Source organism: Chelonia mydas, chromosome 16 (assembly GCF_015237465.2).
Source record: "Chelonia mydas isolate rCheMyd1 chromosome 16, rCheMyd1.pri.v2, whole genome shotgun sequence".
NCBI lineage: Eukaryota > Metazoa > Chordata > Testudines > Cheloniidae > Chelonia > Chelonia mydas.
In genome coordinates, this window is record NC_057857.1 from 21,932,562 (window position 1) to 21,957,724 (window position 25,163).

The 25,163-nt window shown below is 46.5% G+C and overlaps 1 protein-coding gene across 17 annotated transcripts in view; it reads left to right on the top strand.

Annotated features, from left to right (window-relative positions):
• The window catches only part of CRB2 (crumbs cell polarity complex component 2), a 138,639-nt gene that overhangs the window by 59,207 nt on the left and 54,269 nt on the right, over positions 1-25,163 (top strand). For 4 of the 17 annotated variants that reach the window (XM_043530766.1, XM_043530768.1, XM_043530765.1 and 1 more), the window contains 2 exons: positions 7,400-7,508; positions 8,376-8,567. The exons of 5 other annotated variants lie outside the window; for them this stretch is intronic. In XM_043530766.1, the coding sequence (XP_043386701.1) occupies positions 8,507-8,567 (61 nt within the window). In that variant the 5' untranslated portion in view covers positions 7,400-7,508; positions 8,376-8,506. Of the gene's footprint in view, positions 1-7,399; positions 7,509-8,375; positions 8,568-20,274; positions 20,527-25,163 lie in introns of those variants that run through there. 8 more of the 17 variants (XM_037879909.2, XM_037879908.2, XM_043530781.1 and 5 more) reach the window with 4 other exon arrangements.

Sequence of the window (25,163 nt, forward strand, 5' to 3'; positions counted from 1 at the left end):
GGTGGTTTTTGTTGCAAGCCCTTTGGAAATTTAACCAGTTAGTGAGTTAGCTATGAGGGCTTAGGAGCTGCTCTCCATCTCAGCATTTGTGATCATTCTTTGGTAGGAGGAGAAAAAAAGAGAAGCCGCAGCCATCTGGATGTTGCTTGTGTTGGGCAGGTAGGGAAATGGGGAGATCTGGAACTGGCTTTTCCAGACATGGCCTTGAAGGGTCCTTAAGATTGTCATTTACCCAAAGCAGTGGGGATGTGAAAAGTTCAGCTTGGAAAATGAGTTACCTCAAGTAACAATCTCCATCCGATGTGCAGCTTAATGGCCTGCCTCGCCATGGAGAAGGAGTGTTCTGTGTGTACCTTGTTCTCAAACCATTGACTGCATCAGTGCATTTCTAACAGCCTGGTTCCAATGCACCGCTTTCTATGCTGTGTCTGCATGTGGTCACTAGTGCATTGCATGCTTTCCTCTCTTTCTAGAAGTGGGTGAGGGCTTGCTTATATTGACAGGTCCTGCTGTCCTGGGAGACTCTCTGATTCACGTGAGCCAGCTGCATGAGCAACAGCTGACGGTGTCCTTGTGCACAGGAGGGATGGAACCCAGCTGGGTGAAGTGACCCTCTGGAACCAGAGTACTGGAAATGTGTCCTGGAGCATTTAGAAAATAAGAGAGACTCCAGAAACAGGAAAAGACCCCGGTCCCTATGTGCCCCTACCATGACCCATCTTGCTGAACTTGCTGGGGGAATATGCCCAAATTTGCTTAATGTCATCAATATGCCATGAGCCACAGGCCCCACTTACTGCAGACAGCAGCCCTTCCCCTCACTTTTAGTACAAGAGACGCCTGTGGAGACTGCAGAAGAAAATGGAGCAATATATGCTGGGACATGTAGACCCCATAAGCCTCATCTCTTCGGCAAAGATGCAGACAGCCACGGGCCACATGTGGTAGAACTTTGAGGGCTGTATGTTGTCTGCAGGATACACTTTGACAGCTCTTGCTCACGGGCCCCAGTTCAATGCATTTGTTCTTCAGTTCTGGCTGGGGTAGAACCCCCAGTTGCCCCCTGAGGGTTGAGCATATGCAGAGCATTACATTTGCAGGGCATTTGCCAGCCACGCTTCAGAGTACAGCACCTGTAATTCAGCTCTAACTGCAGGGCTCCTATCGGTCGTGGCTTAGTGTTTCCTCCATGCTGATTGTTTAGCTTCTCCCGTGAAGCCTGCTGTGTGCACCAGGCACCTATGTGATTCATGCCAGTTTGAAGGGCCACACTTCTTGGCTGGTGGATCAGAAAATTACCCAGCAGTGCCCTCTAGTGGCTCTGAGTGGCATCTTTTCAGTGATGGTAGTCCCGTGGAAAAAGAAGGAAAATTTTATGAGCATTTCAGAGCAATCTTGCCAAATAAACAGTCACTCACATTCCCATAATAAACCCAACTCCAAGATACCCTCTTAGACCAAGGCAACATGACAGATGTCTCTTGCTTCCTGTTAACTCTTTATTGAGGAGATTCTTCTTCTCCCCACCCCTTTCTAGCTGCTCCCCATTAGCCAATCAACGTTCACACTATCCTGTCTCCCCAGAGGGGCCTCTTAGAAGGATTTGTCTCTGGTGCAGTGGCTGTATGCAGTGGAAGAGGATCAGAGGGGTTTAGAAACAGCCTGGAGTACTTCAGTGGGGTTGCGTATAGGCCAAGAGGCACCTGTGTAGTTAGGGGCTGGTTTCTGTAACTCCCCTTAGGGATAACTCAGCAGCATCCAATGAAGTGAGCTGTAGCTCACGAAAGCTTATGCTCAAATAAATTGGTTAGTCTGTAAGGTGCCACAAGTCCTCCTTTTCTTTTTGCGAATACAGACTAACACGGCTGCTACTCTGAAACCTGTCAGCAGGAGAGTGGCTCCGTCTCCTCTGTGCTGTGCAGAGGTTGCAAGCTGCCCCACAGGATTGCAGCAGCATGTGCTCAACTAGGGCAGGTGCTGTACATTCCTGAGAGCTAAAAATAGATGGATCCCTTGTTAAAGGTCATATACTCTCTGTTCTGGTGAATGAAGTATTTTATTGGATTCTGCACATTGTACACATAGTTGGTGGGGATCACTGGTGCCAAGAAGGCCAGGTTATCTCTAACTAGTGGGTAATTGTCTCTGGTTCATTTGTGTTCTCTCTAGTCCATCCCCCACTACTCCCTGACCCCCATGGGCCAGTTTGGGATTGTTCCCTGATTTTTCTGGTGCTGTTTGATCAGAGGAAGCCCTCTGGGTTTGTTGCATTTACATCATGAGGATGAAGTGAAACCCTGGTGCTGAGGAAGAACATGTGGCTCCAAAAACTTATGCAACATGATTGCCGCTGATGGATATATACTGAATATACCACCAGACCACCTTAAGGATCTACCCAGAGATCGATCTGGGTCATGCTCGACCTTCACGGAGGCCATGTCTCTTTTTGGGATTTGCCATGAGAAAGAGGATTTGATCAGGGGAAGTTTTGCTTTGAGGTCTGATTTCTTGGTGCTTGTGGTCTTACTGTCACAGCATCAGCAGTGTCCCCAGCATCTCCGTTAATGCAGACTTTCACAGAAGCAGCCTATTGTATTAACCAATTGACAAGAATGAACCTTCCCTTGTGGTTATGCTCTCTTGAGTCCTGTAGCTGCTGCAATCCAAGACAACTATAGTCTCTCACCACAAGATGGCACTTGATAGCTGTCCTTTTCCAGGCATTGGTGCAACTCTGGGGAGAGGTAGACTGCAAACCCACTGGCTATGTGAGACCATGTACACTGCATCAAGCTTTGACCGTCAGCCACAGATGTATTCCAGGCAACTCTTACTCCTCAGGCTAATGCTAAAAAAAGCACAATGTGGAACTGTCTTGCCCTGATTATCCCTAAACGCTAGAGTCCTGTATGAAATCGAGCACCTTTTGTGCTCTGGGAAAGTTGGATCTGAGCTCTACCTTTCCAGCCCATCTCTCCATCGGCTTGCTAAGTTATGAGACTCCAATCTGCCAGCTCCCTCTGACCCATTGATTCAGACCTCTGTGTCACCATGTGGGAGTGACTGGTGTCACGTACCAGGTATTCTGCAGTCACAGGATGTGTCAGGTCCAGGGAGGAGACTGGATGGGTTTACACTAATAGTGCTAATCAGCAGTGATGGGAAATTAGAATGCCGAATATACCTGGAGAGTGCACTGAGGCTTGGTCAGAGTGTCCAAAATCAGAGCTTGGTATGGTTTGCCAGGTTTTAGCAGTTGCTCTGAACCTTCAGTCCTCAAACAGGCAAAATTGTTGCTTGGCTTATGGAGAGTGAGGATTGCAGGAAGGGGACCTTAGATAGTGCCTGGTGCTGGCTGGTTGCAATGGACTGAGTCTGTTAAATTAAATCAGGGGGTGTTGCAAAAGCCTGACTTTCTTTGCAACTCTCTGTCAGAACTATGTCTGGTTGGTTGGATTTGGGTAGTGTAAAGGGGACATCTGGTGGCCAGTTAGAAAAATGATGGTTCTGCATTCTTCAGGGATGTCCTGGGGATATAATACTTGTCCACTGTTCACTCATCCTGTGCAACTCTCCTAAGATATGATCCTGGAAAGCCCCAAACTTTCCACATATTAAACCTTATTTGAGCATCTTCAGTTTGCAAAACTGAGCTGGAGCTCTCTCCAGAAGGGACTTTCCGGTGAGATTTCTGACGCTGCTGCTACAGGTCAGGCTGGAAATTCTAAAACTCCAGCTGCCTTTGTAGCTGGCATTTCCCTGCTGTGGTTGGAAGCAGAAGGGCTTAGGGAGTTAAATTCCTCATGCTGGCTTTGAGTGGAAGCTCAAGGTGGTTCATTCTTTGTCAGAACTGGCTCATCTGCCCTAGTTCCAAGTCCTTTTGCAACTGAGGGGATGTGCTGAATGTCCCTTGCTGGTGCCTGACAAATCCAGAGGGGGAAGGATCTGGGTGCTAGGTGAACTTGGGGTCAAAGGGGTTTGAGATTCTCAGGGGGCAAAAATCAGAAACAAATCAAAGTTGTCTCCAAGGTGACTGCTCTCTTGTGGCCGTATTGTTTATTTGCGGTGAATAGAATTTATATTCAATCATCAGTCCTCTCTCAGGAGAGTGAGGCTCTCTCCTTTAATGCAGGTGTGGCTAGGAACTCCCAAATTCTAATCACAGCTCTGAGACCATATCCTTCTGTGACATTAGGAGGGTTACATCATCACTGTGTGCCTCAGTTTACTCATCTGTAATACGGTAATGCTGCACTACCTGTCAGGAGGTAATGGGGTTTGGTGTAGACATGTACTGCTCTTTGAATGGCAAGTGCTGAGTATTACAATAGTCTGGGGTTGGGAAGGTTTGGGTATTTGTTTGCTTGGTGAAAGTCTGTGAGTGCAGCTCTTTGAGTTCTTTGGGGGAATGTGCTACGTGGAGAATGAAAACACAGAGAGGATACTTAGTACCACCCTCACCCCTCCATTTAATCCTAACTGCCCATTTTCCTGGCCCGCATCTCTGGCTCTGGGAGTTTCCTGCCTGCTGGGAATAGAGGCTTTGCTGTTATACTGGATTTAAGTCTTCCGTAATTAGTGTTACACAGAGGAAAGCAGCTGTGTCCTTGGCTCTAATTTTAATACTATGGTAAAGAGCAGATTATGCTGGAGCTGGGCTGCAGCAGCAATGTGGAGGTGGCACAAACCATGACCAGTTCAGGGAGGATTTTAGCAAGGATGACTAAGGACTTGGAGCTTATGCTTTAGATAACAGATCCTCCCAGTTGTTTTCCTCCTATGGAAATGTAGCCAAGCCTAACAAATCAGTGCCTTAACTGACTTATATTAAAGTCCTTTAATTGGACTAAGCTGTTTAATTCCCCATCTGGGGTTTGTGTACCCTGGGGACCCAGACAGAGATGGGCTGCTGTTTGTGCTGGCAAAGCCCAGTACCATTTCTATCCAGAATGCTGAAAAATTAACTTCAGATATCCTCCAAGGCAGGTGCTGGATTAAGGCTTCTTGATTATTATAATGAAGGAAGCAGATGGCCTGACCTGTGCAAGCTTCATTAGCTTAGGCCCAATGTGACCCTAAACAAGCCCTCAGTCCCAGCAGGCCTATTGGATGCGCTGTCATCCTTTTCCCCAGTGGCCACTGATAGCAGGTTCACCTTTTGCAAGGCGTGCCAGTCCCCCCCTCCATTGCTCTGTGTCTCAGAAGAACAGTGCTGGCGGTGTGAAAGCAGAACAGGCGCATGTGGCTTGGCTCTATTTGCAGATGCTTTTGACTGTGGACTATGTACCTACTTCTCTTTCCCCGGCAGTGCATTTACTGGTAGCTCATGGTTGGTGTCAGTCTGCACAAGGGCTATGCCCAATTTTCATAAAACGGAGTGCATTGCAGCAGCCCTTGTGCTTATTTAAGGGGGAAGGTGCCCTGGGACTTGGGTCATACTCTGCTCGCACTGAGATAGTATACCGTACCCGGGGTCTTTGTGGACTGCACTTGCATGTAAAAGATGAATTCACCTTGTAGAACTCTGAAGCTGCATATTAGCCCGTCTTGTGTATTAACTGATACAGTGTTAAACACTCCATGTAGATCAGGACTGTTATGTTTTAAAACCAGTGCCCACTGGTCATGGTTTACTCCTGGGTTAAAGCTGACCTGATGGCACTTTTTCAAACATGACAGTCCTTGACTACCATGAGAGCTGAGTCACATCTACCATCATGGTAGTTAACCCATGCTGTAGCATGATATAAGTACCCAGTGTAGACCAAGCCCCGATTCTATTCAGTGTGTCCAGAAATGGGTGCTCCTCTTTCAGTCCAACAGAAGAACTTTGTAGAGAGAGCTGAGCAGAGAATTCCTCTCCATAATGAACAGAAGTGAGCCCTTTCCCATTAACTCAACCTGGCCAGGGGATGGGGTGAGCACTAGAGGGAGCCTAAGGAATAAGGAAGTCACTCAGCAGCTGGCTATTGTTCGGGGTGGGCAAACTGCAGGCCAGATCCGGCCCATGAGCCGTTTTAAGCCACCCTGCAAGTTCCCGCTGGGGAGCGGGGTTAGGGGCCGCACCATGTGACTCGGCCCCGCTCTGGCCAGGGTGCAGGGTCAGGTCCACGCCACGTGGCTCCCGGAAGCTGCGGCATGACCCTGCTCTGGCTCCTACGTGCTCCATTGGCTGCCTCCGGTGCTCCAGTGGGAGCTGCAGGGTGGTGTCTGTGGATGGGGCAGTGTGCAGAGCCGCCTCCATGTAGGAGCCGGAAAGGGATATGCCACTGCTTCTGAGAGCCACTTGAGGTAAGCGCCGCTCGGAGCCTGCACCCCTGAGCCTCTCCCCATGCCCCGACCCCCTGCCCCAGCCCTGATCCTGCTCTCCAAACCCTTTGATCTCAGCCTGGAGCATCCTCCTGCACCCCAAACCTCTTATCCCCAGCCCCACCCCAGAGCCCGCACCCCCAGCCAGAACCTGCACCTATTCCCCAGCCCTGATCCCCCTCCTGCCCTCTGAACCCCTCGGTCTCAGTCCAGAGCACCCTGCTATACCCCAAACTCCTCATCCCCAGCCCCACCCCAGAGCCTGCACCCCCAACCAGAGCCCGCACCCCCTCCCATACCTCAATCCCAATTTTGTGCACATTCATGGCCCACCAGACAATTTCAATTCCCTGATGTGGCCCTCGGGCCAAAAAGTTTGCCTACCCCTGCTATAGCTGAATGTTGAGTATCTATTAGAATAAAGCCCTCCCCTTTTGGCATAAGTTCTAGTCCTGCGATTTGAATGAATAGTACAGAAAATTTAAGGGGTCACTCATCATCCTGCTTCATATCTTGCACCATAAAAAGCCCTCTGCATAAAGGTCCCTGTTATTTCCCTACATGCTGATTTGGGCAGTGCTGAGCTCAGACGTGGAACGGGCATGTCGGACTCAAATTACCTAGTTGCTGCCTGGAAATTGTCATTTTAATGTTGGAGAGTTGTTCTCTTGCTTATCTTGCAGGTGATGAGCAGACTGTAATGAGAAGCAGCATGGTGTAGTGGTCTGTGGACAGGACTGGATTCTAGGAATGCCATAGTTCTAGGCTGGGCTCTGCCACTGGCTTATGTGGCCTTTCGCAAGACAGGGTCCTTTTCTATAGCCATGCCTCCACACTGCCACAGGAGCTAGCCAGCGGGAATCTCACTCGTGCTCTGGCCAGACCCCAGAAGGAGGATCTAAACAGTTCAGTGATACTGGAAGTCAGAATAAGCCCAAAGACTTCTGCTATCTTGGTGACCTGAGCACCCAAGGGCAGGGCAAAGTGGAGTATGTCTCTCTTGAGGTTTCTTGAGAACTTAGTGACCCTAATTTCAAGAGGTCTGAGCAGTAATAGCTCCTGCCAATGAATGATTCTTCCTTTCCAGGCTTTCATGTCCTGCTGTCAGTTTAACATGGACGATTGCCAGCCAGACCCCTGCCACAATGGCCAGTGTGTGGATGGAATTAATGGGGATGTGTGTAGCTGCTGAGCAGGTAAGAGCCAGTCTCCATGCAGTGCATGTCCCATAATCTGACCTTTCTTATATTGCAACCCCAGGTGCAGAGAGAGCTTTGCTAGGTGGGTGGGCACAGCTAGTTCCTAGCCCCTTTATACTATTGTCTTGTCCTGCACAGTACCGACAGGTAGCTTGTTCGCCCCAATTTAGGGCAGATATGGTCGACTGGTCTAGGAGTTAGGAGACCTTTCTTTTAGTCTCAGCTTTGCTGCTGGTTTCTTGGACAAATCCTTGCCTCTCTTTGTGCCTCAGTTTCCCTATCTGTAAATGTGGGATAATGATACTGTCCACTAGGCATAAAACATGCAGCATGAGAGCTTAGCAGCAGGAGCCATTCTCCATGTTTGCCAGGGGGGTTTTGGGTCTCGGGATGGGAGGAACAACCAACCCTCTGGCAGCAGCTGCTAGGAAACATTATTGCCCTGCTTGATGGAGCCTTCTACAAGAAGGCTTCTGTTCTATTCCCTTCCTGGAATTATCAAACAGCCCAGAGGGCTGTGACTGATTATTTTCCTAAGCTCAAAGGGGATGTGGAGCAGCACTTTGCACCATGGGCTCTTACAGTTAATGATAAGAATGGCTGCTCTAAACCTGGCCAATCTGCAACTCCCCCAGTGCCTGTCCTCAGATCTCTACCCAGTGCAGCTTGTGGTGCAGTTCCATGTGTAGTGGTCTGGCTGGCAAATGCTCCCAGCTTTCCCATTGCAATAAGACGCTGTGTGTCACAGCAGGGTCTGTCAGCTCCCCGCAGGTGGAACTCTACATGCCTCATGCACGTTGTGTTAGTGAGACAGGCTGCATTCCGCCTGCTCCCTAATAGAGCTCTCTCGCGCTCTGTTTGCAGGCTTTGGAGGGCGACACCATGAACTGGACATTGATGAGTGTTTGCTCAGCCCCTGTGGAAATGGTGCCAGCTGCAATGCATTTGGGGGCTTTGTGTCTGTGCCCCTTTTGGCTGGGAAAGCTGGTTGAGTGATGTCTTCAAGAGCACCTGCCTATCTGAGCCTTGCAGGAATGGAGGCACCTCCTCATTCAGGTGCAGTCACCACCAAGGATTCACAGGCACTGGCTGTGAGCAGCAGGTCAATGACAGTACCAGTGTCCCCAGCCACCCAGCTCAAGAAGTATGTGAGATGGCGCTGAAGGTGTCATGGGTGAATCCCTCTGTTGGTGTGTCTGGAAGATTTTTCTGTCACTTTCTGGGGCATTTAAATACTAGACTAGAAGAACAGACTGCAGTGATGCATGTACATGTGTTGTGAGCATGTCGGTGTTTGAATGCACACAGATCTTGGACCCACTGCCCCAATTTGTGTGCATGAGGAGGTAGACTGGTGCCCCACACTCATCCAAGCTCTTTGATGCATGTGAGCAAAGTTATTCCTCTGTGTCGAGAGTGTCATTCCCACAGGCTGCACCTGACTGGCTGCTTCGTGTAGCATAAAGCCTGGCTGAGTGGGAAGTGGGAAAGCTGTGACCCACTCGCATAAATCCTAGGGGGCAGGCACTGTATGGAGGAGTGGTGGTGGTGGTGATTATACATTTTCCCTGGAGTTTTAGACAGTGATATTTTTGGGTTTCTTTCCTAAGATGTTGTGCAGTATTGCTGTGCAGTTAAAAGCAGTCCCTTTCTATCCCAGAGGTGGCTGCATTTCTGTGATAAGTGGAAGTGATGGCTCCTTGCTGTATAAATGTAAAATGATCACATGTTAATTGTTTGCCTAGATTTTGGAAGGATAATTTATTATTGAAGAATAATCTACACAGACTATGTTAAAAGCCCCTGAGCAAGGAGATTCTGTGATGCAGCACTTGGTGAAGTAACCTGACAGTGAAACAAGAGTCCAAAGGGAGTGAAATGAATTCCAGATGGTTATGGTAACTGGGAAGAAACTAATACTGAGGTCAAGCTTGAACAAACAGAGCCAGGACGCTAGAGATGGAGCTGGGGGCAGGGTGGTCCAGATAAGGATGAAAACACGATACATCATTCTTGGAGCACCCCAGGCCCAGGCAGTGAGATGAACCATGTGTTCCTTGGGTATTATGGTGGCTAACGCATATCTCACTGTGACTGTGTTCTTCTTTCTGATTTGCACTTGAGCTGTACACAGTGTAGTAATACCCCTTGTCTTACATGTGATCCCCTACCTCTCCCGAAGGATGAAGACTCAGCATCGCATTCATTGCAGGGTTGCTATTCCCTTGATCAAATCCTCCTTTACTGTCCTGACCTTTGTTCTCCTGCCTTTAAAGATTTCAGAATTGGAACACAGCAGTAGTGAAAAAGGCAATTCACAGGGCTGCTTGACATTCCTCCCAGTCTCATCTGACTCCTGCTCCACTCTTCACCTGCCTCATTGTGTGCAGAACATTCTGTGTGGATCATAACATGCCTGCGTTGGCCTGACATACTAGAGCTCCATGGAGTCCAGAGCCTTGGTTTTAGTGGTGAAGTCTTGACATTCTCTTCTAGCTCTAGTGTTACTGATATAGGCTGGTTTGATTTGGTTGTGTGTGTACAGTATGTTAGTATCCAAAGGCTGAAAGAAGACACTAGTACATTCCTGTCACATCGGAAATGGTCCCTTTTGCATGAGCCTTTGGGGTTCTTGGAGCAGGGAGTATCTGCCAGCCAGAGCAACTGCTGCTTGGGGCATAAGAGCCTCCAACGTGTGTTGGTTTGGTCTTCTCAGGGTCTCTGTAGTATGTGTCCCTTGCAGGCTGCCAAGTGCAGAATTGGGGTAGCGGTCTCAATTACCTGCTCTGCCCTAGACTCCCTGTGTGACTGTGGGCAAGTCACTCAGTCTCTCTATGCCTCAGTTCCTGATCTGTAAAAGGTGTGTGTCGGGGGTGGGGGGATTGTGAGGATAAATTCGCTACACGATTGCAAGGTGCTCAGATACTATGGTAGTGGGGGCCATATAAGTGCTTTACCTAGACAGCATGGAATCTTCCAGCATCCCCTCTTTGATACTGGGACAAACTCTTGGCTGCACCATGTTTTTGGGAGACCCCAGAGGTTTTACAGCCCCACAACTGGCAGTCCCCTCAAACCTAGGCTCATCTTTTGAGTGAGACCTGACCAAGTTCCTGACTCCTTGAAATGCTCCTCATTAAGAGCACGGTTATTGGGTGGGTTTTTTTAACTAGCTTCCCTGATTCTAGTGACATCTTTCAGGACACACAGTATTAGTTTAATAGCTGGTGTGTCTTCTATCTGGGATGAGGGGTTGTATCTTCTGCACTTGGAGAGAGATGGACTCTAGAATCTCTTCTGTCTGTGACTTTTATGGTCCAGGAGATCTTCCAGCTACCTCCACGTTGGCCACTGGGATGTCCCCTGGAGATCATGGTAATCACTCTTTCTAAATGCTGCCTTGGGATCCCATGTGCAATTGTAACTCCGACAGACCCTGGTCGTCAGCAGACGGGATCGAACCTGGGATTTCTGGAGCTAAATGCATGAGCCTCTACTGCATGAGCTAAAAGTCACATGGCCTTTAGTAGATTCATTAATCTCTAAATGGTCTCAGTGCCACTAGAGGGGACAGAACACCACACCCAGGAGGTGTGTGGGTTACATACTTCCCCTAGCTGAGGAAGCGCATCCTGCGCTTCAGAGACTTCGCAGTTGACATCCTGGATGAGCCCCAACTTGTAACACCAACAGACCCCGGTCGTCGAACCTGGGAACTCTGGAGCTACATGCTTGAGCCTCTACTACATGAGCTAAAAGTCACATGGCCTTTAGCTAATGCTGTAGCAGGCTCATTAATCTCCAAGCGGCTTTTTCTTCTCTCAATTCCGTTTTGGTGTCTCATAGAGCCCTTTCCCACTCTAACAGCCTGCCTCCTTTCCATTCAGCACCTAAGGTGTTGTGTGGGAAGAGAGGGTGATGCAGCAGGGAACTGCTGTAATGGTACATTGATTAGATAAGACAGGAGAGGCTTGTAGAGAGAGCATATGAATGGCTTCTTAGATAAACATCAGGTTTTTTGAATGTACTGAAATTTTAAACCCCATATTGGGAGCCAGAGGCTTCCCCAATTTGTTTTGGGAAAACTCAGAGCATGGTCCATCCATCTAAATAGGAAGCTTCTACATACAGGTTTCCACAGGTTTCGAGAAAAGAAAAGGAGTACTTGTGGCACCTTAGAGACTAACAAATTTATTTGAGCATAAGCTTTCGTGAGCTACAGCTCACTGCTCATGAAAGCTTATGCTCAAATAAATTTGTTAGTCTCTAAGTTGCCACAAGTACTCCTTTTCTTTTTGCAGATACAGAGTAACACGGCTGCTACTCTGAAACCTATCAGGTTTCGAGCTGGCCTGAGGTCTCCAGGTTCTCATGTGGATTTGGATGAGGTTCTGTATGAAGGCTTGAGGTCAGACTTGGGTTGAGGTTTTTTAAACTCAATGGTGCATGAATCTCATGAGCAGTTCTTGTGAGATTTCGGACCAAAATGGAGAAATTTCTGTTGCCCTGGTCAGTATGAAATCTCTCCTGCCATTTGTCCTCTTATGGTCAGCTTTATATTAAGGCTCTATTTATAAAGGTTCATAAATGATTAATAGATGTTATAAGTATGTTGGAGATTGGAGTAATGTCTTACAGATGGGTATAAGGGATCCATTAGCTTGTTGGACTGTAACAATCTGTATACATTGATTAGCCATTTAGTAACTCTTGATAAATGGAACCTCAATACAACAATCTGTTGTACTGTTTTCTGTGTTTCCCTTCCTGTTCTCTTGATCCTTCCTGGATCTCTCTTAGCATCTCTGCATTATCACAAAATGTTTCTTTTCTCTTGTTATCTTCCCCTTCTGGGTTAGTGGTGAATTCCCCAGCCTCCCTCTCAGTCTCCTTTCTGAGGCTTCTGGATCCAATCTGCCAGAGTGCCACTGAACACAGATAATGACTCTCCCTGGGATGGGAGATCTCTGTGCAGGCCCCAGAGTCCATGACCAGCTGGGGAGAGGCCATCACATGTTTTCCAGAGTGAGGATTGTTCTGTTAGCAACTTTTGTGGCTGTTCTGTCTGAATTGCATTTTTATCTACATTAATTTCTGATTGTGGTTTAGGATTTGATTTGAGAGAGAAGCACTGGGCAGCTGCAGGTTACTAGGCCTGGGATAGGGAATTCCTCAGTGATATGTAGGAAGTTCAAATCCAACCCAGGTCAGGAGTGAATGAAAACTGTCCCTAACTAATGGATATATCTTCTGCATGGTGACCATGTAAGTGATTGAGCAGACTTTCCATGAGCATGGAGAGGTTGTGCAGGATTGCGGTGGTGACATGTTCTGTTATGGTTAGGCCAAGCCATGTACCTGCCCAGCATCCTGAGAGGCAAATACAGATGATTTTTGTAGTATCTCTTTCTATATTGCAAGAGGATTCTGTCTGTCTCCTCTGTTCCTTCATACAACCTCCCTTCTGTTATGCCAGTCTTCTCTGTATCTTTCCCTCTGCTGTTTGGCTCTTACCTTTGTGAAGTGTTATGCCAGTCTGTATGAAAGACATTATATAAAATACTTCTAATCAGATGCTGATCTGAGCCCTCCTCCACCTCTTAGCCGACTACAGCATTCCCCGAAAGGAATTTCTCGTTGGTCTGCCAGTGGTGGATTTCCATTCAGAAGAGGATTGTGTTGGGAGCACAATATTACTGCCATGCTGGGCTTCTCCTGGAAGAATCTCTCTCTGCTCTGCTCTCCCCTCTGGACTCAGCTGCTCATAGACTTTGAGGCCAGAAGGGATCATCTAGGGACCATTGGGATCATCTAGTCTGACCTCCTGCACATTGCAAGCCAAAGAACCTCACCCGTCCACTCCTGTAATAGACCCATAACCTCTGTCTGAGTTACTGAAGTCCTCAAATCATAATTTAAAGACTTAAAGTTACAGAGAATCTGCCATTTACTCTAGTGTAAACCAGCAAGTGACCCATACCCCATGATGCAGAGAAGGCGAAAAAACGCCAGGGTTTCTACCAATCTGACCTGAGAGAAAATTCCTTCCTGACCCCAAATATAGTGATCAATTGGACCCTGAGAGTGTTAGTGAGACCCACCAGCCAGACGCATGGGAAAGAATTCTTTGTAGTAACTGAGAGCCTTCCCCATGTAGTGTTCCATCTCTGGCCGTTGCAGATATTTGCTACTAGCAGTTGCAGATGGGACACATGCCATTGTAGGCAGTCCCATCATACCATCCCCTCCATAAATTATCTTGAATCCCGTTAGGTTTTTTGACCCCACTGCTCCCCTTGGGAGGCTGTTCCAGAACTTCACTCCTCTGATGGTTAAAACCCTTTATCTAATTTCAAGCCTTAACTTGTTGATGGTCAGTTTATGTCCATTTCTTCTTGTGTCCACATTGGTGCTTAACTTAAATAACTCTTCTCCCTCCCTGGTATTATCTGTCTGACGTATTTATATAGAGCAATCGTATCTCCCCTCAGCCTTCATTTGGTTAGGCTAAACAAGCCAAGTTGAGTCTCCTCTCGTAAGGTAGGTTTTTTCATTCCTTGGATCATCCACTGAGCCCTTCTCTGCATGTGTTCCAGTTTGAATTCATCTTTCATAAACAGGGGAGACCAGAATTGCACACAGCATTCCAGATGAGGTCTCACCAGTGCCTTGTATAATGGGAATAACACTTCCCTATCACTACTGGAAATACCTCACCTGATGCATCCTAGGATTTCATTAGCCTTTGGCAGCTCGTACTCCTCCTGTGATCAGCTGATATATCCAGGTCTTTCTCCTCTTTTGTTGCTTCCAACTGATACATGCCAAACTTATAGCAAAAATTCTTGTTTAGTCCCTAAGTACATGACCTTGCAATTTGCACTATTAAATTTCATCCCATTTTTTACTACTCCAGTTTTTAAGATCTTCTTGTGTGATATTCTGGTCCACCTCCATTTTAGTAATATCTCCCAACTTTGTGTCATCCTCAAATTCTATTAGCACACTCCCTTTTTGTGTGTGCCAAGGTCATGAATGAAAATGTTAAATAAGATCAGTCCCAAGACCGATCCCTGAGGAAGTCCACTCGTAACTTGCCTCCAGCCTGACAGTTCACTTTCTGTATGATCCATTGTAGTCTCCCTTTTAACCAGTTCCTTATCCACCTCTCAATTCTCAAAATTAATCCCCATATTCTCTGGTTTAACTAATAGTTTCCCATGCAGAACTCTGTCAAATGCCTTACTGAAATCCATAAAGCTGTTTGCATTTGACTGTCCTGAGCTGGCTTTGTAGGACTGCTTTGACGTCCCTTAGCCTGGACAGAGGAAGCCATGGTGCACATCCTTAGCTGACAGCTCCTGGGGTTAAAACTTGAGACTGGTGGCAGATCCTTAGCTAGGATAAATTGACACCGTCCCATTGTCTTCAGTGGAGCGACACAGATTGACACCAGCTGAAGATCTGGGGCTGGCTATCTCAAAGCCTGGGCTCTGTTCCTGTCTTTGCCAGTTACTCGCTATTCAGCCTTGGGCAGGTCACTAAATCTCTCTGTGCCTCAACTTCATCTATAAAATGGGGATAATGTAGTCGCCTGCCTCCCACCGACTTTGAGGAAACTACAATGCATTGGTCATCTTCCTGAAAACACCATCCTGGCCACCATGGATGTAGAAGTTCTTTATACCAATATTCCACATGAGGATGTACTACAAGCTGTCAAGAACAGTATCCCTGATGAGGCCATGGCACACCTGGTGGCTGAGCTTTGTGACTTTGTCCTCACCCACAACCATTTCAGATTTGGGGACAACTTAAACCTTCAAGTCAGTGGCACCACTATGGGTACCCGCATGGCCCCACAGTATGCCAACATTTTTATGGCTGACTTAGAACAACGCTTCCTCCGCTCTCGTCCCCCAGCACCCCTCCTCTACTTGCGCTACATTGATGACATCTTCATCATATGGACCCACAGGAAGGAGATCCCTGGAAGAATTCCACCTGAATTTGAACAATTTCCACCCCACCCTCAACCTCCGCCTGGACCAGTCCACACAAGAGATCCACTTCGTGGACACTACAGTGTAAATAAGTGATGGTCACATAAACACCACCCTGTACTGGAAACCTACTGACCGCTATACTTACCTACATGCCTTCAGCTTCCATCCAGGACACATCACACAATCCACTGTCTACAGCCAAGCCCTAAGATACAACCAAATTTGCTCCAATCCCTCAGACAGAGACAAACACCTACAAGATCTCTATCAAGCGTTCTTAAAACTACAATACCCACCTGGGGAAATGAGGAAACAGATTGACAGAGTGAGACGGGTATCCAGAAATCACCTACTACAGGACAGGCCCCACAAGGAAAATAACAGAACACCACTGGCGATCACGTACAGCCCCAAGCTAAAACCTCTCCAGCACATTATCAACGATCTACAACCTATCCTGGAAAACAATCCCTCACTCTCCCAGACCTTGGGAGACAGGCCAGTCCTCGCTTACAGACAGCCCCACAACCTGAAGCAAATACTCACTAGCAACTATACACCACACCACAGAAACACTAACCCAGGAACCAATCCCTGTAGCAAACCTCGTTGCCTACTCTCTCCCCATATGTACTCTAGCGACACCATCGGAGGACCCAACCACATCAGCCGCACCATCAGAGGCTCATTCACCTGCACGTCTACTAATGTGATATATGCCATCATGTGCCAGCAATGCCCCTCTGCCATGTACATTGGCCAAACTGGACAGTCCCTACGTAAAAGAATAAATGGACACAAATCAGAAATCAGGAACGGCAACATACAAAAGCCAGTGGGAGAACACTTCAATCTTCCTGGACATTCTATAACAGATTTGAAAGTAGCTATACTTGAACAAAAAAACTTCAGAAACAGACTTCAAAGAGAAACAGCAGAACTAAAATTCATTTGCAAATTTAACACCATTAATTTGGGCTTAAATAGGGACTGGGAGTGGCTGGCTTATTATAGAAGCAGCTTTGCCTCTCCTGGAATTGACACCTCCTCATCTATTGTTGGGAGTGGACTACATCCACCCTGATTGAATTGGCCCTGTCAACACTGGTTCTCTACTTGTGAGGTAACTCCCTTCTCCTCAGATGTCAGTATATTTATGTCTGCATCTGTAATTTTCACTCCATGCATCTGAAGAAGTGCGGGTTTTTACCCACAAAAGCTTACACTCAAATAAATCTGTTGGTCTTTAAGGTGCCACCGGACTCCTTGTTGTTTTTGTGGATACAGACTAACACGGCTACCCCCTGATACTTGCCTCCCAGAGAGTTGAGGCTAAACTTTTTGGGTAGGAAATGCTAGAGAAGGACAAAGCATTTATTTTTACCTGATAATGCGATACCTATGGGTGTGTGTCTGCTCAGACAGATCCCCAAGTGAGCGGCACAATGTTTGAGGGCCTTGGGGAGTTGCCAGTCAGGGAAACTTGGTCCCGAGGCTAATTATGGAGGACAATAATTTCTTGTCCAACAAGTGTGTGAGACCTGGGAGAATGAGCCCCTAAGGATTTTGGGAACTTGTTTATTGTTGGCCCACCTAAATCCAAGGACAATCTAATTGCTTAGACTGGGTGGGACTCTTGGTTCTTGTCCAGTTCCATTATGTTTCTTTGATAAGGTTTTCTCTCCCCCCCCCCACTTCCATCATCCTTTCCACTCAGTCCCCTCCCCGTGTACACATTTCTTAGTCTGCATCAGCCAGGCCCCAGGCATCTGAAAATCTGAACTGGATTTCATTGCGTTATGGCTTCTGGAATGACCTCTGTGGATACTCTCCCTCTGACACCGCATTTATCGTATTCAGCCAATTAAGCCATGCTGCTGCATTCCTGCAGAGGGAGAATTCCTCTGCTTACTGTGTAAGCATGTCCTATTCCCTCGTTCCTGGGTGATTCACATATCTCTGTGGTTTAACTTTACCACGGAGGACCTTGGAATATGGAGCATGTGTATTTGTGCTCATGCAGGATTTTACATTTCTTTTCTTAAAAATGGCTAACATGTGAATAGTCCTCTGCAGGAGGATGTCAGTGAGCAGTGAATATAGGGGCAAAAGCCCTCAGTGTACAGTCATGATTTTGCACCTGATATCATGTGCGATAGGTGGATAAATTCTGCTGTTTACACCAATGTACTTAGTTGAAGAGAGGACCTGGCCCAGGGTGCGTTAAAACAGGCCAGGGAAAGGAAAGGACTAAAGAGAAGGATTCTGCCTTGGAATGCCCTGTCTGAAGAAAGCACAGAGGAGAAGTTGCAAAAGGTTTATGGCCTCATTTCTCAGAAGTTCCGAGCAGCCCCAGCACTGATGGAGATGCAGGTGATCAGGGCTGTTGAAAATCAGGCCAGCTGTTTTGGTTTGAAGAAAAGGAAGTCAGTGCAGCCTTTAGAGCTGACACCTGAGCATACCTGCGCTTGCCCCCTGCTTCCTGGTCTGGGGCTAAGACACCAGTGCTTCTTATTTAAAGCAGACAGTTCTATGAAATCTCATATGTCCTGTCTATTCAGTTCTTTGGTGGGCAGGCGTTATCTACGTAACTCCCATTAGCCTTAATTAAATCCAATTATGGTTTGGATTTGAAGATACTAAATGGTCACAGGTAAGCACGATCTTTCTGACGGCTCCTAATCTCTGTGATGAAGCATAGAACACAAGCAGATTTTCCCACCTCTGAAACACTGATGAACCTATAGCAGAAGCTATTGGAGTTGATTCTGTTCTTGGATTACATAGGTGCAACTCTCATTGACTTCAGTAAAAGTTGCCTGAGTGGCACTGAGAAAACAATTCAGTCTCTTGTAGATTTTCTTTAGGCAATTGGTTATTCTCTATATCTGACCAACTGCTAGAGAGAAATGTCATTAACCTTCAACCAATGGATTGGTTTTTAACACGCTCTGCAATATCTCCCACTTACTAAAGCTCATCAAATGGCATTTTTAAAGTTTTGCTGTTTTACACGGAGGGTGCACAGCTGGGGCCAAGTGAAACTAATGGGATAGGTACTCCCTAAAGATCAGAAGGGATACCTGCTCCAGCATGGGGATCAGCTGCTGGAAAGGGACAGAAATATTATCTTATTGAATGGTCTTAAAACCCAAGTACTCCATACCCCAGGTTCACTTCATCCACCACTGGAATGTGGCCACTTTGTGTTGTCTTACTATAGCATCTTTCATCCAGGGATCTCAGGTCACTTTATAGACATGCATCGATTAAATCTCCCAGCATCCCTATGCTAAGGAAGGTATCTGGGTACTCCTGTGAAATTGCTCTAATTCCAACACCCACTTAATGGATAAGGGTTTTACAACCAGAGGTTTCAGGACTTTTTCTACACGAGGACCCTGGCTAGGAATTTGGGATGCCACTGAAAACCAGAATGAGCCTAAATATTTGTACTGTCGGAGCAACAGGATTGGTGGGGTTGTACAAACCCAAACCACTTCCTTTATTTACATGCTCAAATGGTGTAATTAAAGGGAGAGGCAGAGAATGCTGCTTCTGACTGGATTTTGCTGCACAGTTATTCTGCTAGTGCCCAGATACCATGGTTAGTGGCTTTTTCCCTTCTTCCCCCAACTCCCACTGACTTTACTGGGACCAGAATATCATCTCAGCAGGGTGTATTATGCTGGGTCAGCTGGAGCATTGCTTTGATGCAGCAATTCTGATGGGGACAGACTGCAGCTCCTTCCTTGCTTCACTCTGTTTATTTTGCATCACAGTTTATGGTGTTGCTGATTGTTGGGTTAGCAACTCACAGGCCCCATACAGGCAGCTGCCTTTCCATTCACTGGGGAGATTGAATACAAACACCATCATTGTGGAACTGAAATGCTTCGTTAGTTTCTGTGTTGTCCTGGGAAAGCATTGAATAGGGTTTGGATTTTGCATCCCTAAACCTCTTTGGGTATGATATGACTGTCTTTGGCCTGATTATTAATACATTCTTGCAATGCCCATCTAGGGTAGGTAGGATAATAATTGGTCTTACTTTGCAGATGAGAAAACTAAGGTTCAGAGGTTAAGTGACTTGCCCAAGACCCCAGGAGAAGTTGGTATTAAAGTTGGGAGGAGAGTTTGGGAGTGCCTGGCCTCCAGTCCCATTCTCACACCACTACACCCACTGTGTGCCCCCTGTTTTCATTGAACCTTGCAAAGAAGACATAGCATCTGAGCAGCAGCAAATATTGGAATAGAATTCTGCCTTCTGGATTTAGTGTTAGATCCTTGTGCTAATCAAACTGTCCCACTGAACAAAGCAGCCTCTATGGGAAAAGTGTGATTCATTTACATCTGGGTTTTGTTCATAGACCATAATTGATCAAGAAACTGATTTCCTATATTTGATTCCCAGCTCTGCTCCCCAGGCCAGTGAGTCTGCGAGTGCCCTTCACTGCTACGCGGGCGACCTGGGGCTGACTTGCTTCCCAGGCAGACAGAAAACAGACAAGACCTATGTTCTTATGTTCTCTCTTGTTTGGAGCAGGGGAGGGATGGGGAGAAAGCTAATAAAATACCAGCCCCCACTCCCTTCTTCATCCTGTGCTTCTCCTCTTTTAACATTCAGCTATTACTTGCCCACCCTCCTGCTCTGGGCTTTTCCAGGTAATGCTGGCAACTATAGTCTTTAGTTGTCCAGTCCGGTCCATGTGATCCAGGCAGTGTTTTCCATTCACTCCAACAGCATGAGTAAAGCGTTTCAAAGTGGACAGCGACTCTGTCCACTGTGTTAGTGCTAGTCCCAAAATCGACAAAGCATGGAGTGAGTGCCACTAAACATTTCTGAAGTCTGGGATGTTGGGAGAACCTGCATTTACCAACTCCCAGCCTCTGTTTCTCTCTTGAGGCTTTTAGGACCGCCACTCTTATGCTTGCCATGGAATTACAGAGAATTCTATCCAGTGCATACCATGCCGCTCTCCTGCTGCCACTCTCCCTTTTGCTTTGGGGTAAGTTTTCATTTTCTGTGTCTGGCTCTTAACCAGTTAATATGCACTGACTTTGGCTAACAGTCAGAAATTACTTGGCCTTGTGTTAATTGATATGACAGAATTGTTGCTTCCACATTCAGTAGCTGTGGAGCTTGGAAACTTCTCATCTTGGAGATACAAAGGCGTTTCACAGCTTAGGGGTGTGTGTTTGTAAACAAGAACGAGACTTTCTATGTGTGTAATGTGTAATTAAGTAGTCAGCTATTGCAGTAATTGTTCTCCCTATGAGACAGTGAGCTGAAAACTTGAGTAGTAAAGTTCTCCTGAACTTCATGTTTATGCTCATGCAGAACAAATGCACAGGAATAGCTTATACTTTCAATTTTAAGTCCATTTGGTGGTGGTGGTGGTGGTGCATCCCGGAAGATGAGTAATGGGTTTTTTGTTGGCAGGTAGTTCTGGTACAAAATGTAGGAGGAGAAGGGAAGGAGGCAAAAGGTTCTATTTTAGAAAACTTTAATAAATTTGATCTATTCTGTAAGATGCAGAGAGTGATGAGATGCCCAAAGATTGTATCATATTGGTGGGGCTTTTTGGACTTTCTCTCAGAGCTGGGGAATATACTTTTAGAGCTGGGGTGAGCCTCTAGAGGTGCATAAGCAGCTCTGCACCTGGGCTTAAAATACACTCACTCCTGGGTCTAATTTCTTGCATGCTCTGGAAAATAGGCTTCCCTGTGTTTCTTCTGAAATGGGTGTCTGGGGATCTGCTGGGCCTAGACATCTGGTTTAGTCATCTAGGGATTATAAGGTCATGTCAGGAACATGCCAAGCCTTTTACTGGGAAGGAAGATGGGGATTGAACTGACCTCCCTAGTCCTCCCCAATACTGCCAGGCCAATGCGTGGATAAGGTCCTCTCTCCGTTAGGGCAGCAGCAGTCAGTGACAAGGATGCATAGAAGTGAGGGTAAAACATAGGGAACTAGGAAACACAAAGTTATTGATTCAGAGTGCCCTTTTCCTGCCATATTCTATCTAATTGAGCCTTCTAGTTTTATCCACAGCACTAGGACCTATTTCAAGTTGTTGAAACCTCAGTACTTCTTTCCATGCCCCTAAAAGTTCTACCCCAGTGGCCTTCCTGCATCTGCCTTGTTCTGATACTGTTAGACACCTTAACGCTTGAGTTGAACTGTTTTGTTTAGTTTTTCCCCTGAATTTTCTCTCTTCCATACTAACTTCTTTGTACTAACTTCTTTGTCTGATGCGTTGGCTCCAAGTGCCTGGAATTCCTCTGGCCACAGGGAAGCAGTGGGGCTGTCTTTTGTGTCCAGTAACCATAGCTACTAGTTTAAAGTGTGAAGCAATTACGATGGCTTTGTGTTGTGCAGAAGGAAGGCCCATTGCATGTACAGAATTGCTAGTACGTGGCTGTGTCAGGGATGGAATGCTCCTTGGGGATATATGCTGTTTTGTCTTTGCATTGACATCCTCCCTCTCTTTGGAGCAACAACCTACAGAAGATATCACTCTCTCTTTTGTTAGAGTTGGAGTGAGTGCCCTATTTAGAAATCCACTTGTAAAGCATAGCACAAGCCAGAGTTTCCACAGACACCCAAACTGTTCCCATTTACAGAGGGAAATCTGCCAGAAGATTTAATAGTAAATGGTTTGCATTTCTGTAATACCTTTCACCTCAGGATTTCCAAGCACTTTATTAAAAAGTCCCTCCTTGCCCTTGTGAGGCAGGTAATTATAATTATCCCCATTTTACAGATATGGGAAACTGAGGCACAGAGCGACTGGGTGACTTGCTCAAAGTCACAGAGTAAGAGTGGTTGAGAATAGTCCTGGGGTCCAGACTTCCAGTTCCTAGTTGTAACCACTAGACCATGCTGTGAAGCAATCAGACCCGCATTAGCTCCAAGTTCTCATGTCTGGAATAAACTCTGAGGGTAATGATGCTGGCTGTCTACATGAGCGCAGTTCTGCTGCTTCCTGGAGTATGGGCAGAGACAGAGTAGTTCTCAGCTAATATTGGTCTAGTTCATTTGATGTCTTGAAGAGTACATGCCGGAAAGTGGATTTAAAACCCAACTTCCATGTCTTGCTGCCCCACTCAATTAAACAGGCACCTTACTTCACATACCTTTTGGTCTGGCAAATGCTTTGGACACCTATTGTGGAAGGACATTTGCAGGCAAATGTCTCTTCTCTGGGTTTGTTATCTGCTCTAGGGTAGGCTCTTGAGATTAGCTCTGACATACACACAATTTACATCTTAAACACTGTTCAAAGCAGTGCTCCCTTTTTAACAGTCTCACTGTTGTCTGTGTTGACTGCCAATGTATTTAGATTGGAATTAGAAATTAAATCTTGTGAGCCACTTTGGTTAACTGAGTACACAGGAAAACCCCTATTTCAGCGTTTGATCTGTGGAAATGGCTGAGAGATCAGAGAATGTGTAAACCAGGAAGGTCAGCCCAGAGGTGTGTTTATTAAGGGGAAATACTGGGGTGCAATTGGAACTGAAAGATCAAAGAATTACTGGGGCAGTATATTCAAAACTACCATAAAACATGGATTTATAGCTCTTGCACCCTCCCACAAATCCTGGAAACTTAATAATAGAAATAGTTACATCTTCAGATGCACATTAAACAATAGACAGATGACAGAGACCTGGCTGGCTATCTGTTTCTGTGTTTACAATGGGTTTAACTCCCTGTGGTGCAGTAGCTCTGATTAACGCTATTAATATTTTAAGCCATAATTTTGGCACTGGTCTGTCCTGTGGATTCTTACCCAGTGCTTGGCATTGCTGTCCAGTGATTTGCTACAAGTCGGAAGGCAGAGAGCCAGGAACTATCACTCTTCTCCTTTGAAGTAGGTAAATATTATTTCCACTTTACAAGAGGAAACTGAGGTACAGACATTAAGTGACTTTGTGGCTGAGCTGGGAATTCAGCCCAGGCTTCCCAGTGAAAAGTCCTGTGCTTTGGCCCTAAAGTAGCACTCTACAAATATAATAAACTGATATATTGGCTACCCTCCCCCGCCCCCCCAGCCATTAAAATGCAGCCACCTCTGGAACCTGGCAGCTGTTTAACAGGGCACAGCAACAGTGCACTACAGTTGAAGTCAGGGAGTGAAGACGCTACTATATCCAGCTGTAGCAAATGAGAATTTAGTCAAGCAGGACTCCGTTCTGATCTCATTTGCAGAGGTTTAGCTCTGTTGACTTCAGTGGAGTTAATCTTGATGTACAGGGGTACTGAAGAGCAGAATCATGCCCACAGTATTTTAATTAGTACTCAAACTGGAATTTGGCTAATGCACTGGGATTGCACCCCTGCTCTGCCAAAAAGCCACTGAATCTTTTAAGACCACACGTAGTCAGGCCCTCTGTTTAATGTCTCCTTTGAAAGATGCCTGTAGCAGTACAGGGCTCTCTAGCACTCTGCTGGGCCATTTATTCAGTACTGTCTTCGAGAAATTGCCTGCTGAATTGCAAGCACTGCTTTTGAATCACACTGGGCTTCCTGTAGAGGTCTCTTGTCCTAGTACCATACCCAGCTTAGCAGAGCTTGTGAGATATGACAAGACCCTAAGCTGAGGTGGTATGACTGACACTCAGATTCAGCCAGTGGATGGTATTTCAACCTGCACGTTCCCTCCATTTCACTGCAGATTCTCTCCTTTATGTTCTATTGGAACAACAGTACAAAAGCCTGAATAGTTGCTATGGGGAAAATGGGGAGGAAGAATTTTAACCAATCATCATAACCTTTCCAGATTCCCTTCAAATCTCTGTCCTGTGATCTGTCATGTGTAGCAAGTGCCCAGTAAGTCTCAGCTAAACAGGCTGTCCAGCTCCTGGGACACAGAGTGGGCAGTGATGCCATGAAAGCAGATGAATTCCCCAGTTTCTGGCAGTGAGATGACATATGAATGAGACCAGCAAGGTCAAGCAAAAAGTTTATTTGTGGAAGGAGACACTAGTTCAGCAGCACCTCTCCTGATCACAGGGGGAACCAACAAAAGAACTGATCACTCTGTTCTGTTCAGCTGGCATGATCAAGCCCGCCTTCTCCTTGTAGAAGGCAGGCCACCGCTCCCCCTTCAGCTCATATGTTGGTTGGTGGTTTTTAATCAAAGTACAGGTTTTTTGGAAAGACTCTGTGCCTGCATCCAGTGTGCACAAATTGAATGGAAGTTACCTATTGAAGTCCATGTGATGGGCTACCATAAGAAGAACACTGGATATGGAATTGTTAAGGCCAAATCAGCAACAGTGCAGACTACCCAACATGTCAGCACTCAGAAAGAATTGCAAGGCTATGGTCTTTGGTGCTTAACTGATTAATGGCAGGAGTTTTGCTCGATTTTTGTAAAGCCCACAGAATGTATAATACAAATTAGAGATGGCATAGGTTTGTTGTCACCTCCTCTGTGTCAAGAGTGCCAAGGAGCTTTGGAAGAGTCCAGAATGCACCTTGAAGGTACTCCCAAGGAGTTCTCATAACAGCCTAGAGTAGCTGCTGCAAGAGTCCCACATGGTTCCTGAAGGAAGAACCTGATTTTGTTATGCCCATTGCTGACTTGGGAGGTTGAAAGGAGATCTTCCATGTTAAAACTCCTTGCAGGGCTGCCCT